Source organism: Zosterops lateralis (genome assembly GCF_965231275.1).
Source record: "Zosterops lateralis genome assembly, chromosome: 6".
NCBI lineage: Eukaryota > Metazoa > Chordata > Aves > Passeriformes > Zosteropidae > Zosterops > Zosterops lateralis.
In genome coordinates, this window is record NC_139761.1 from 57,693,209 (window position 1) to 57,706,374 (window position 13,166).

Consider the following 13,166-nt stretch of genomic DNA (forward strand, 5'->3'; position numbering starts at 1 on the left):
GGAAGCAATAGGTCCATTTCACCTTGGGCTGAATGGACAAAACTCCACTGCCATTAACAGGTATTGTGCCGTCTCCACAGACACCAGAGCCCTGTACAGTGGGGCAGCAGTCCCTTCCCAGGTCAGCCCACCCTCTGACCCCCCAGTCCTTGCTGGGAGCTGGAGCCCAAACGTCCCTGTTGTTGCCAAGCGTGAGCTGATGCAGATGGAAGCTGCTGATGTGTGTGTGATAATTGTGCCGTGTCAAGTCTCATTTTAAAGACCATAAGTACACCTTTGTAAAAGCAAAACAAACTACTTCGCCAGCCTAGAGAGAAGCATAAATCATGTATTTTTTGTCATCTCCAAAGACCACTAGAAGATGAGCGTTAATATTTCAAATGAGACAAGCAATCCATACACATGAATCACAATCTGAGTTCCATTACAGCTGAGCTGATATATACCACTGTGTGCTTTATGGGTTTTACTCAGACAACATTAACTAAAAACGCAAAGCTTTTTCTGATGAATACCTAACCTTTTACAAGTATTTGTAGCACTGTGGTCCAGAGCAACAGATTTAGTGTTGCCCTACAGGCTTTAATAAGAAAATTCTGTTGCTAGTTTTGACCTCTCAATATTATTCTGTCTAAAGAAAATGCAGGTATTAGTAGAAGGCTAATGCTGCAAGTGTAAAAGAAAATCTGAAATGCTGAAAAGATTTATGGAAAATGTAACCCTTAAAGATTGAAAAGACAGTTAAATAAATGAACAAAGTTTGAAGAGGCAGATCTTTTTTTTTTTTTTTTTTTTTTTTTTACTTCTGCTTCCATTGTTAGGCCCAATCTTTTTCTTCCTGGACTCTGGAACTTCTGCAGCAACTCAGTGCCGTTTTTTCTCAATTCTTCTATTTATAGTCAAGTCATCACTTGAAGTCCTTAGTCTCCTTTTGAGATCTTCTCTCATGGCAGTATTTTCATATAGGTAGTGAATGTTCTTTTTATCTCTGGATATTCTCATATTTTTTGTTACAGCAATCTGGGCCTTTCTTGCAATGAATCAAAGTTCAAGTTACTTCACCTTTGAGACTTTTAATCCTCTCACTTCCCTTTGGGAGAATAAAGAGAAGTGTATTGAGGGAGCTGGAGATGAAGGGTAGTGCATAAGGTTAATTTCCAAGTGAATTGGCTGCTGTTTTGACGTTCTTGCTTTCTTTGCAGACATCTTTTCATTCCTTTTCCCTTTTATGCTAGAAAATTATTAGATATGCAAGAGCAAAACTCCTCAAAGCTACGCTCCAAAAGCCTATTAAAAATAGTCTGCAAGCAGATCAGTGTGAACACACGTCAACACCTGAGTGTTCCCCAAGTGGCTCCAGCACTCAGTGGTGTGATAACAAGACATGTGGGAGGATTTTTCCTGGCTTTTATCTTTCATATATTGATGCTCCTGACTTTTTAAAATTCATTTTGTCAAGTGGTGCTGCGACTGAAACAACAGAAATGCAAGAATGAGGTGGTTTAAAGGTGTTTGCAGCGGTATACAAAGTGTTGTGCCTGCAGGCCATCATTTTTAATTCATCCCAAGTTGGCAGCAGTCAGAAATCGCTGCCAACTGACAGCTGTTTGCTGGGCAGCATGAGGAGATTTAGCTGGTAGCTCCTGCTGGACAGATGTCTGTAATGTAGGAAGTGTGAGTGGAGCTGGCATGTGTTTCATTTTCAGAGCCTGAAAGATGGAGGCGTATCTCAACACTGCAGCTGCTTCAGTTTGGGAAGGCTAAACAAGATACCTGATTTTAGGTAACTGAGGACTCAGCTTGTGCAGAGTTAAACTCCCCCCACCCCATTCTGGGGCTGAATGCTGATTTTTTGGTGCTCATCACTTGCTGTGTGTCTTAGTTTGGAAGGACAGGTGACTGCCAGGGAAAAGCTGGAGCTCCCCTTGGAATGGAGAGTGTAAACCTCCTCCCTCTGAATTATTATGGTTTTGAAATTCAGGGGCTTTCAGGCAAAGATATGGGAATAAGAATAACTGTTGTTTACTAGGAATATTAAAAATGTAGCAGTTCAAAAAAGCAAATGAACAAAAAAAAAGAAAAAAACCCCAGTGTCTGTGTTTCCATAAGCCCTGTGTGGAGAGAGAAGGGAGGCTGCAGAGGGGTGTGACAGGAGGCTGCACTGTGGGGTGACCAACTCACTGGCACTCCATGAGCCCAGGAGGTTCTTCAGCTATGTTTTCAATTGATACCTTTTCAGAGTGTGAGCAATCAGTGACTAAAAGAAAGTAATGGGGGAAAATAAAAAGTCTCTGATTCATCTTTCTTTGTGTTGGACGTATGTAACACTAGAATTAATATTTTGAAAGCCATGAATTACTTTATGTAAAATCTGTGCTGCTAAGCAGAAAATCTATCCTGCTGAGAAAAAAATAAAGAAAATTCTTCACCATAATGTCTGGTTTTGTGGGAAAGGAAGGGGGAAGATTTTACAGTTTACAATATCACAGAGGTTTGAGATATTTAAAACAGGCAAGTAAATGATAGGTTTGAGTCACTATTGTGAAAACAGTTTTGGATTTTGGATTTGCAGCAGCAATAGAGATTGCCTAAGCAGAGACATGAGGTCAAGTTTGTGCTGCTTCTTAATCACGTTTTTCTTTGCTTTGACATGATGGAAACCATAAAATGGGCTTAGGTGACTAGTTCAGTCTTCTGCTTGTGTGACATGTGGAGGTGGCACAGAGCCCTGAGCAGTAACTCCTGCAGCAGAACTGTCCCAGGGCATTGCCAGAGCACTGTGGTGAATCTGGAGGTGTGGAAATCTCACTGTTCCACTGCTGGGCAGTGGAAGAATCTGCTCCTGCACTGTCCTGGCAAACACTGAGTGGCATATCTGACCAGCACTGCAGCTGATACCATGCTGTATGGAGTTACTATGCCGTTAAGAGTTGGGATTTTCAATATTGCACACTTCCACACTATTTTATGTGTTTGAAAACTGCATCACTTTTTGGTTTTTAACATTGCAGAAAAACTCCAAATGTATGCGTAACTTTTCCAGAATTAAAAAAAGAAGTAATGCTTCATGAAGAACAGTGGGAAGGAACACATTGCTGTGATATGAGAGTTTTAACTCTATTTTAAGGGATATTTTTTACTGAATTTGCCTTGTTTTTTACTACTAGCATTTAAATGGATTGCCTTTGGCACTGTAAATGGGATTTATCTTTTGCAACGTCACGTTACTCATTTCGCTGAGTCTGACTGTGACTTCCCTGGGTGTTTTTTTTTCCCTGCAGACATTGATGAGTGTGCAGCCAAGATGCACTATTGCCACGCCAACACCGTGTGTGTCAACCTGCCCGGCTCCTACCGCTGCGACTGTGTCGCGGGATACGTCCGCGTGGATGACTTCTCCTGCACAGGTGAGTGTGCAGCCCTGGGAGCTGGGAATGTCACACTTTCTGTGCTGACAGGCACTGACCCCCAAGCAAACACTGCATTTCACCTGAGGCCTTAGGAAAGGCTTCCAGAATTGAGTGACAGCACTGGGATTGTGGGTGTGGAGTGCGAATAGAAGTGAATATCGTCTCATATCATATCGTATCACAGGATGGAAATCTTAGAGTTCAAGGTTTTAGAATATAGTAATATATATAAAGCAAGATGGAGATTTTAGGGCAGAGGCCAGTCCTTCTTTTTCACCTTCTCCTTCATGGGTCTGGGTGGTGTTTTGTAATTGGATAGAAAAGTCCCCATTGTGGGCCACGGGTAGTTGGTTATTGGGGTAAAAGTAAAATAATTGAGGTGTCATTTCTTAATTGGACAGTTTATCCTTTAAAGGCCTTGTAGAGAGAGAGATACAGCTCCATTTTTAGTTTGTTAGCTACAGTGCTGCAGAATTCATGGCTTGGGAGACTATAACGTAGATAAGAAATAATAAACATCTGAATCCAAAAACGAAACACTGTCTCTCAAGCATTTAATCCCAACTCTGACAAAAAAAGAAGATAAAAGCAACAAGTGAGCAACAGCAGCACTGTCACACTCCGTGTCTGATGCGTATACCCCACCTTCTGTCTAGTCCCAAACGCCACTCAGCAGCTGGCCCTTTGCCTGGATAGAATTCAGGCACTAGTAGGGTGTCGTTGTTAGGGCGGTCATGACACGAAGAATTGCACCATAAAAGTTCAGAATGTTCTTTATTATGGCTACATGCTGTCTTTTGCACAGTTTTTACAAACCTCGAGGGCAACTTTTAATTGGTTAGTATCTTTCTTGTTAATTATTCTATTGGTTAGTGAAAGGTATTTTACTTGTCCATCAAATCTCTCTATTCTTGGATTGTTTATGTATTTTCTTTACTGATTCTCATGGGAGAGATCCCTTGTTATTACAGGTAAATGTATTTTTCACTCTCAGGATAGATTGTTGTGTTAAAGAAACTTCTCATTCTCAAAACAGCTTCATATGGGAACTTACACTTAGAAGAAATGACAGGCTGGCCTGTTACCCTATTTCTACAGTATAGGGTGGGTAGATGGTTGTGCTCTGTTTGGGCCCTTTGGGATGAGCTTGGAAGGTGGCTAAAGAAGAGCTGTGCTGCACCCACTGAGGGCTCTTGCCAGGCAAGATAATGGTCCCTTCATGTCCCACATCTGCCTTCTGTGCGAGGGGAGGGATCACAGATGTTGTGAGAAGAATCAAGACTTCATCCGCTGTGCTCTGAAACGGTGATCATTGGATTGAAATGTGAGAAGTTACCCAGGAGGAGAAGCTTTCTGAACAGAGCCGAGTCAAACGTGCAAAAGGAAAACTGAAATGTTTAAAATTCTTGCATCCAATTATTGTTAGGTCATTTGGAAATTGTTGTTAATGCTGAGAACCAATGTCTCAAGAGCGATGACGTGTTGTTTAGAAAAAACAGCAAGTGGATAACATTAGGCAATAAATCTAGTTGTTTTTTTTCAAAGATATCTGTCTGTGAAACGAGCTCTAAAAATTCCTAGTGGAAAGTAGGTAGGACCTCATTTCCATTTAGGGATTTTTAAGGGACTTCACTGGCAGTCTCAGAAAAATGAGAGAAGCTGCTGAGCTGCTCAACCCTATCTAGCTATTTAGCTGGATAACATCTTTCAATGACAACGCTCCAGAAAGTCTGATTTTGGGATTGTTTTGATGGTGCACCTGTCATCCAAAGGAGGATAATATCAGGTAGATTTATTGAAATGGATATAAATCAGCTCGATGCAATACCATGTTTAAAATGGTGTTGGGTGAGCTGTTTTCTGAAGTGGAATGATGGCACAGCGATATTCAATATGAGAATGATTTCCAGGCTAGAATAACTACATTGTAATGCGTGCTATCCTTAGGGAAGGTCATAGGAAATGTTGACTGTCATGATGACAGCATGTCTTTTAGCTCATATTATATAATTTATGAAACTGTAGGAAAGTCCTGCCCACCTCTAGAGAGAGGCTGATACTCAATAGCTGTCAGGAAGCTGATTTGTATTTTGCCCAAAGAGTCATTATTTCTGTGTAATCTGTCTCTTTTCAATTTCTCTTGATCTTTTACAATGTGACATGACAGATCCAGACCTGAAATTCTGTGCTGTGTGAGGTATCAGCCTTCACAGCGACGGGGAGAGTGGTTTTGATAATCTGACCCTTTCTTTTCCGCATATGCTCTACTCATTTCCTAATGTGCCTTTATTTCCAGCAAGGCACTCTCATTAGATATGCAAAGGGTATGGGAAGCAAGGTGTTTGTGATACACCAAGAAAGTGTGAAGTAGCAAGACAAGTTGCTTGACAGTAATGAGGGAACATTCACTTAAAGTGCATGCACACAAAGAATCCAGAGCAGGTGAAAGAACAAATAATGGAATGAGAGAGACAAGTATTTCTTGCAGGTTTATTGTCTTGCAAAAAAACCCTCGTTTTTTACATAGTTGTTAAAAAGCAGAGCAAGTGCCATTACATAGATCAGGAGAAACTTGGTTCATTGCCTGCTGTATCTAGAAATAAATGCGTGTTATAATATTAAACGTAGTTAAAATAAATACTGTGCAATAGAGGCACTAATCCTGTCTTTGTATTTCGCTTTATGCATAAGCAGACTTTTAGCAGTAATAGTAGTGATTAAGAAAAAGCAGTAATAAAAAAATAATCAGACAGCAAATACCTAAGTAATTTCCCCTTATTACTGATAACAAATGTTTAGCAGGCACAATAGACTGTAGCTATTACTCAGGTCTTTAAAATTTTGTTACTCTTTATTCAAACTGAATAGATGAGAGATTTTCTTGTTATTGAGCCATGCATTTGGAGACAAATCTAGAAGCTTGGAGATGGCTTGGTGTTCTGATTGAAATTGTGTGTGTGTGGGGCAAGGCTCTGATGGGTGCAGGAGGAAGATGAAGTTTCAGATGTAAGTGCTTAAGGCATATGTGTGGCATTGTGTGTATTTTGTACACTGCTGACTCTAAAGCAGAGTTTTTCCACAGGGCAGGAGGTGTCATGTTTTGGGAAGCCTTAGTCTAGTCCATCAAGGTACAAAGTCATTTGCAGTTGAGCAGATTCTGTGTGTTTCTGGGCAGGCGTGTGCCTAGTGGCTGATCCCCCAGCTCTGGTAGCTTTCAAAAAGTGTAAACTATGTGGAAGGCGTAAATCAGAAACTATTTTTAAGCTGTGCAAAATGTTTCAATTTAATATTGAGGGAGGTTTGTCTTTTTAGAAGGAAATGGAGTGACTGGTGAAATGCTGTGTCAATTTGAATTGAGCAAAATAAAATCCATTTGGATATTGCTGAATTTTAAATATGCCCCCTCCAGTATTTTCTTTGGAAGACTGGGTCTTAATGAAATTAAACTAATTTGTACAGGTTTGACATTGCTGAAAAGTTTTTTCCTCCCAGAAAAATGATGGATAATAGTTTCCAGCTGTGAAGTAGGAAGCTCTTTGGCTAGCAGTAAGAAGCTGCTGTGTTGGAAGGTGTGCTGATTGTATAGAAAATGCAGTCATAGAGACAGAGTGACTAAAACATTGTTCTGGATCGAATCCACAGTTACATTAAGCTCTCCCTTAAAATTAAGTAGGGACTATTTTAATTAATAATCAGTGCTCAGTCTCAGATAAGCAAAAGACCTGGGATGATGAGGTATTCTGAGACAGATTAGTCAGCCTAGTAATAACTTCAACCTGTGTTCACCAAGAAAGGAACATCAGTGTTTTTCTACTTACCTGTTCCTAGGGCTTTGTGCACTGAATGTTAATTAAGTTGAGTGAGAGATGGCTTTATTGAGAAACGCTGCCCTGGAATAGGAACCTGCTTTTCAGTCTCTTCCTGTGGCACTGACAGGTTGTTTATCTGTTCTCTAGTAAATCACAGTCTTGTCCATTCTGGAACTGGCAGCAAGATTTGCTACTCCAGATGTTCTCATTTGCTGGAATCTACTGATTTAAAGCATTTGATTGATTCTCACATGTTTTCACCCTGGTTGCTTGTTGAAAAATAAGTTCTCTTGGGTTACTTTCTTCTAACATAGCAGTTTGGGAGTTTGCTTCAGAAGTGCATTGTTTCATTTTATGCTTTCTGAAGCATGATAAATTACGCAACACGAATTTAATACTTTTATTTTTTGATGGGCTGCATCTGTTCTCTGGTATGATTTTAAAAATTCATGTGTGTGATTTTCTGTAGTTTGAAAGTAGAATATGTTGTTCCTATATCTCACTGCCATTCAATCAATTATGCAAATGCTTTTTCATTTTAATAAGCTCTAAGTTACCTGTAGTGACCACAAATGTCATGCTGCTGGGAAGAGAAAACAGTGTGGGTAGGTTTCATCTCCTTTGGCATAATGTTGGCATTTTCTGTCAAGACAGTCACAATGATCACAAAAAGCATTCCTGGCCTTTATTACCTACGATAGCCATTTAAAAAACAATGACCAGTTTTGCAATGTTCTCTTTGGGGCTGCGTGGGACACCTGGAAATCTTGCAGGAAATCCTGCAGTCATTTAAAGAATAAGTTTCATTTTATTTAGTCACTACTGGGCTTGGACACTATTTCATTTGATTTGGGATTTTCTTGTTTGCTTGTGGTGTTTTTTTTTTGTTGTTGGTTTTTTTTTTTTTTTTTTTTTTTTTTTTTTTAATATGTGTGTGGGGGTTTTTTTGGTTGTTTTTGTTTAATTTCCTCCAAATATTCACTCATTATGTAATAAAACTTAAAGATCTTTTCAAATGAGAGTGCCAGGAGATTTTTCATTCTCTATTTCCACATATTACTCGTGACCATTCCTAAATGAGGAAACCGCCTTTGGACTTGAGAATGTCTCAGCCCATTTTGTCCAAGTTTTATATTTTCAAGAAGTAGAATGAAAAGTTACCTGGCCATCCAACATGTCACTAGCCCCCCTTCTGCCAAAATGGGGTGAGACCTATGCAGGCACCCTCCTCTTTATGCACCAAAGCTATGCTGGCACATCCTTTTCTCTGTGAAAGTAATCCAGCCCCATATTTTACTGTCCTGCACCATGTTTCAATAATGGACTGTGCTTTTAACCCTTTTTCAGTCCTCATTTGCTGTGATGACATAGAATTTCTTTAGCCTTTGGCTTCTCAAAGCAACGAGTCACTAACATGTTTTGTGTCACTTACAAAAAAGCGAGTCTTTATCTGCCACAGAAACAGGAAGGGTTTTCAAAACACATAGTTCACTGTTCTAATTCTGTGAAAAAAATGGATGTTACATAGAAATGTATTATTTAGATGTCTCAGAATAGAAATACGTTATTTAGAAGAAGTCTTAGAATATAAATCTTAGTCTTGGGTTTATATTCTGATTTGATTTTTACAGTATGGATAGAGAAGAGGAAGTAAGAAAAGTTAATGATTTTGACAGGTTATCTTGTAAGTCCCTTCACTTCTATCCTGTGTGGTTTGTGGGCAGCATTCAGTTTTGAATGTACTGCACTTTTCAGAACAAGCCCCTCTGCAGCATGTTATTAGAAAAGAGGTGCTTAAAGCATAGAAGGACATAAAAGTTCTGAGAAAGCTCATTTTCAAGGGAAAAAAAAAAGAGAAACCCTTTCTCCTGCTCTTCCCTTCCCCTATCTGTGAAAAGCAGCTCGAGTGCAGAAATTGCCTGCTATGGTTAGAACAAATGTTCAAATTGTTGGCCATTACTAAAATTGATGCCTTTGTGTCTTTGTTGCTGGGGTTTACCTGCCAGGTTCAAGGTGGTGCAGTTGACCCCATAATAATACTAATAATGCAGCAAGTTTCACCAGGGTGAAGTGGCAATCTCTAAGGGCTGGCCTCACATCCAGAGTCAATGTGTGTGTTTGTAAAAGACCTGAACAAAAGCTTTTAGGCAGAGGATTGATAATATGGTTACTCTTTGAAAGATAGTGCTGTTTTCTGAAATCTAATCCAGTGACCTCCTTTCCCACTGTTTCTTCTTTGTGAACTACTTTAGCCTTCCACAAAGCAACGTTGTTATTCTTGGCATGGCACTTGAACCTTCAAAGTGCTGCCAGGGACTGGGATGTTCAAGGAGGTCAGTAAACAAATGTTAGAGCTGTTCTTGTGATGGGCTGGGGCTGGTGAATTGGTAGATTTGTCTGCTGGCTGAAAACACGAGTCTGGGGAAGCAGGCAGGGAACGCATGTCTGTGGTGGGGTAGTTTTCAGGTTTGTTTTGTGCAAGAGCTCTCATTTTGCTGTTTTAAAAGATATCATTAGGATCTTGCTGTAGTGGGGTGATCCTGGAAGGATTCCTGGTACCCACCAAAAGCCTGTCATTTCCCTCGCAGCTGGGCAGGGGGGAGAAAATACAGCAGAGGTTCATTAGTTGAGATAAAGACCAGGAGTGATTACTCACAAAATACTGTCATGGGCAAAACAGACTCAAATTAGAGATATTAACTGAATTCGTTACTAACAAAATCAGAGCAGGATAATGAGAAGTAAAAGCAGACCATAAAAACACCTCTGTGTTGGAGCCTGCACAAATGGGAAGGGATTGCTGGGATATGTTCCTTGAGGTTTGTTGTGGCATCAGCCTCATTACAGGGTGAAACAGTTGAAGGATAGCAGCAGCTCATATCTGCCAGCAGCAGCCAAGGATCTCTTTGCTACAGGGCATTTAAAAAGTTTTCTAGCCAATAGTGTATTGCTAAAGCTCACAGATATTTGTTCTACCAATCACTGAAAGCACATGTACACCTGCTTCAAACAATGCTTGCTTGGATGCTTTCTATTAACAATACACAATATTCCATTATTAGCCTTAAAACCTTGTACTATCTTGCTAAGCATATTTTTCATCAGTCTTAAGGTCTACCTTAGACAAACCTAAAAACTCAAACTATTATTTTGTGTCCTTGCTTGCTGTACTGCAGCTAACTCTGAGTTCTCTGCTCTTTCTGTTTCTAAGGGCTGCTTTCACAGCTTCTGAAATTCTTCTTACTTTGACCGTTTTCCCCACACCTCTTCCCCATCCATCCTTCCTCCCTGAGGTCCTCCCAGCAGTATGCAGGGAGATGGAAGTGGGGGGGTTGTGGCCAGTCCATCCTGTGACACTGCACAGGGAGAGGAGTCCTTCCCCTGCTCCCATGGGAGACAGTTCTCCAGAAACTTCTTCAGGGTGAGCCCATCCCACAGGCAAGCCTTCCCCACAGAGTGCTGCAGTATGGGCCACTCTTTCCTTCAAGGACAGGCTGCTTCTGTGTGGGCTCCTCACAGAGTCACAGGTCCTACCAGGAAACCTGCTCCAGCCTGAGCTCCTCTCTCCACAGATCACTGCTGGAATTCTGCTCCAGCATGGACCTCCTGTGGGTTCACAGCCTCCTCTCAGGCATCCAGCTGCTCTGGTGTGAGCTCCTCCATGCAGGTGGATCTCTACTCCTCTTTCAGCCCTGACCTGGGCATCTGCAGAATTGTTCCTCTCCCATATTCTCACCCTGCTCTTCTCTGGCTGAAAATACACCTGAGCAATAACTTTCTTTTTTTTCTTCTTAAATCTAAGAGGCTTTACTATCACTCTTGATTGGCCCAGCAGTGGGTCCATCCTGGAACTGGCTGGCCTTGGCTCTGCTGGGCATGGGAGGAGCTTCTGGCAGCTTCTCACAGAAACCACCCCTGTAGCTCCCCTGCTGCCAAAATCTGGCCTCACATACCCAATATACTTGCCTAATACTATGTAGTTTTTTTATAGCACCATATACTGGTTTGGGTTCTAAAGGACCGTAAAGATCATCTGGTTCCACCTCCTCCTGCCATGGGCAGGGACACCTTCCACTATCCCTATACTATTGCTCAGAGTCCTATCCAACCTGGCCTGAGACACTTCCAGGCATCCAGGGGCAGCCACAGCTTCTCTGGGATACCTGTGCCAGGGCACACTGTCATCTTCACAGTAAAGAGAGAGTTTCTTCCTAATGTCTAATCAAAACCTTCCCTCTTTCAGCTTTGAGCTATTGCCCTTTGTTCTGTCCCTGTAAAAAGTCTCTTTCCAATTCTTACAGGCTCTTTTTAGGCTGGAAAATCTCCCTGGAGCCTTTTCTTCTCCAGGCTGAACAACCTAAACTCTCTCAACCTGTCTCCATACTCGAGGTGCTCCAGCCCTCTGACGATCCTCATGGCTCCCTCTGGACCCTCCAGCAGGTCCATGTCCTTCCTATGTTGGGGCCCCAGAGGTGCACACAGTACTCCTGATGGGTCTCACCAGGGCAGAGGGAAGGTACAGTCACCTTCCTGACCTGCTCCTCATTTTGCTTTTCATGCAGCCCACACTGTGGTTGGTGTTCTAGGCTGCAGGTGCACATTGCTGGGTCGTGTGGAGCTTCTCCTCCACCGACACACCCCAATCCTGCTATGGAAGGCTGCTCTCAATCCATTCTCTGCCAGGAGAGAAGGTCCTCCCTTCCCTGAGTGGCAGGCACCACTCAGCTTCATGGCATCAGCCAACTTCCCAAACTTTTCCAGAAAAATGATGAAAATATCAATCAGGTTGGGGTCACAGTTATGTCACTGTTGATAGATTAGGTATCAGATATTCAACACAGTAGGTCTGACTGGGGCTGAGGACCTCAGGTGGATTTGGACCTCCCTGATTCTGCTTGGAACCAACATGTGCTCCCTTCTTTGGAATCCACTCTGCCCCTGCACACTGAGGACAGACCATGATCTTTGCAGGAGCCTCGTGGTGATCTGTGTGCATGTCTTCTCACTGCACATCTGCCGGCAGATGGAAACACTCAGGCATATGGAAACTGGTTTTAAGACAACCTGAATGGATGATACTTTGCTTGTGTAAACTCAGCAGGCACAAAATATTTTTAGGTTGATTTTAGGACTCAGCTGAGTCCTTTAATTCCCTGTAAGGCAGGACAGGACTTAGCTCCTAGTGTGAAGTGGGACTCCTTTGTTTGAAAACAGGTCTGTTCCCAGAACTGTGGATGCGATTTAGTTTGAGGTGCCTTGAAATGCAGAAGTTTGTTTGTTTGAAGTCCCTTGGAGGGCTGTTGGCTGTTGGCCAAGTTCAGCAGCAGGTGGTGATCCGTGTGCTGGTGGGCACTGCCTGCACTAGAGAGCATTTCTGTGCTCTGCAGGACAAGTCAACACAAGAGTGGGAGTGTATTAAATCAATCCAGCAAAACAGAGCCCGAGCAACTCCACATCAGCTGTCTGACAGTCGCTGAGGTTTTGGCTCAAACCCCATTAACACAGGAGAAAGCTTTCAATGGCATTCATTTTGGCTTTAGATAAGTCCCACAGAGAGATAACTGGTGCACTATTGCCATAGGGAAGCTCTGTTTTTAACAATGCTGAAAGGGCTGATTCTTCTGTATTGTCAGAGAACGCTGTACTAACATAGATAAAGTAGCTGCTCAATGCATCCCTTGAAGCCTGATAAGTATTTAATTGCCCTTTTGGAAAAGGGAAGCTGAGGCACAGAGAGCTGGAGTATTTTGCCCAAATTCATGCAGAGACAGTGACAAGCACTGGGGAGTCTAGTAAAGAGCCAGATAAATTAGATATGGGAAAAACACAGACTTATAGCAGCAAGAATTCGGCGAACAGCAAGGTTTATTTTTATAGATATTGACATTTTCACAAGAAACAATAGCAGTTCATTGAAGCACAGTGTGCATGAGCCCTGAGTAACCAT

The 13,166-nt window shown here is 41.9% G+C and overlaps 1 protein-coding gene across 1 annotated transcript in view; it reads left to right on the forward strand.

The window, feature by feature from the left end:
• NELL1 (neural EGFL like 1) overlaps positions 1–13,166 on the forward strand; it is a gene marked incomplete at its 5' end in the record, with an annotated part of 282,538 nt that overhangs the window by 132,166 nt on the left and 137,206 nt on the right. Inside the window, one exon of the mRNA XM_083862654.1 lies at positions 3,282–3,407. Coding sequence (XP_083718780.1) covers positions 3,282–3,407 — 126 coding nt within the window. The remainder of the gene's footprint in view (positions 1–3,281; positions 3,408–13,166) is intronic.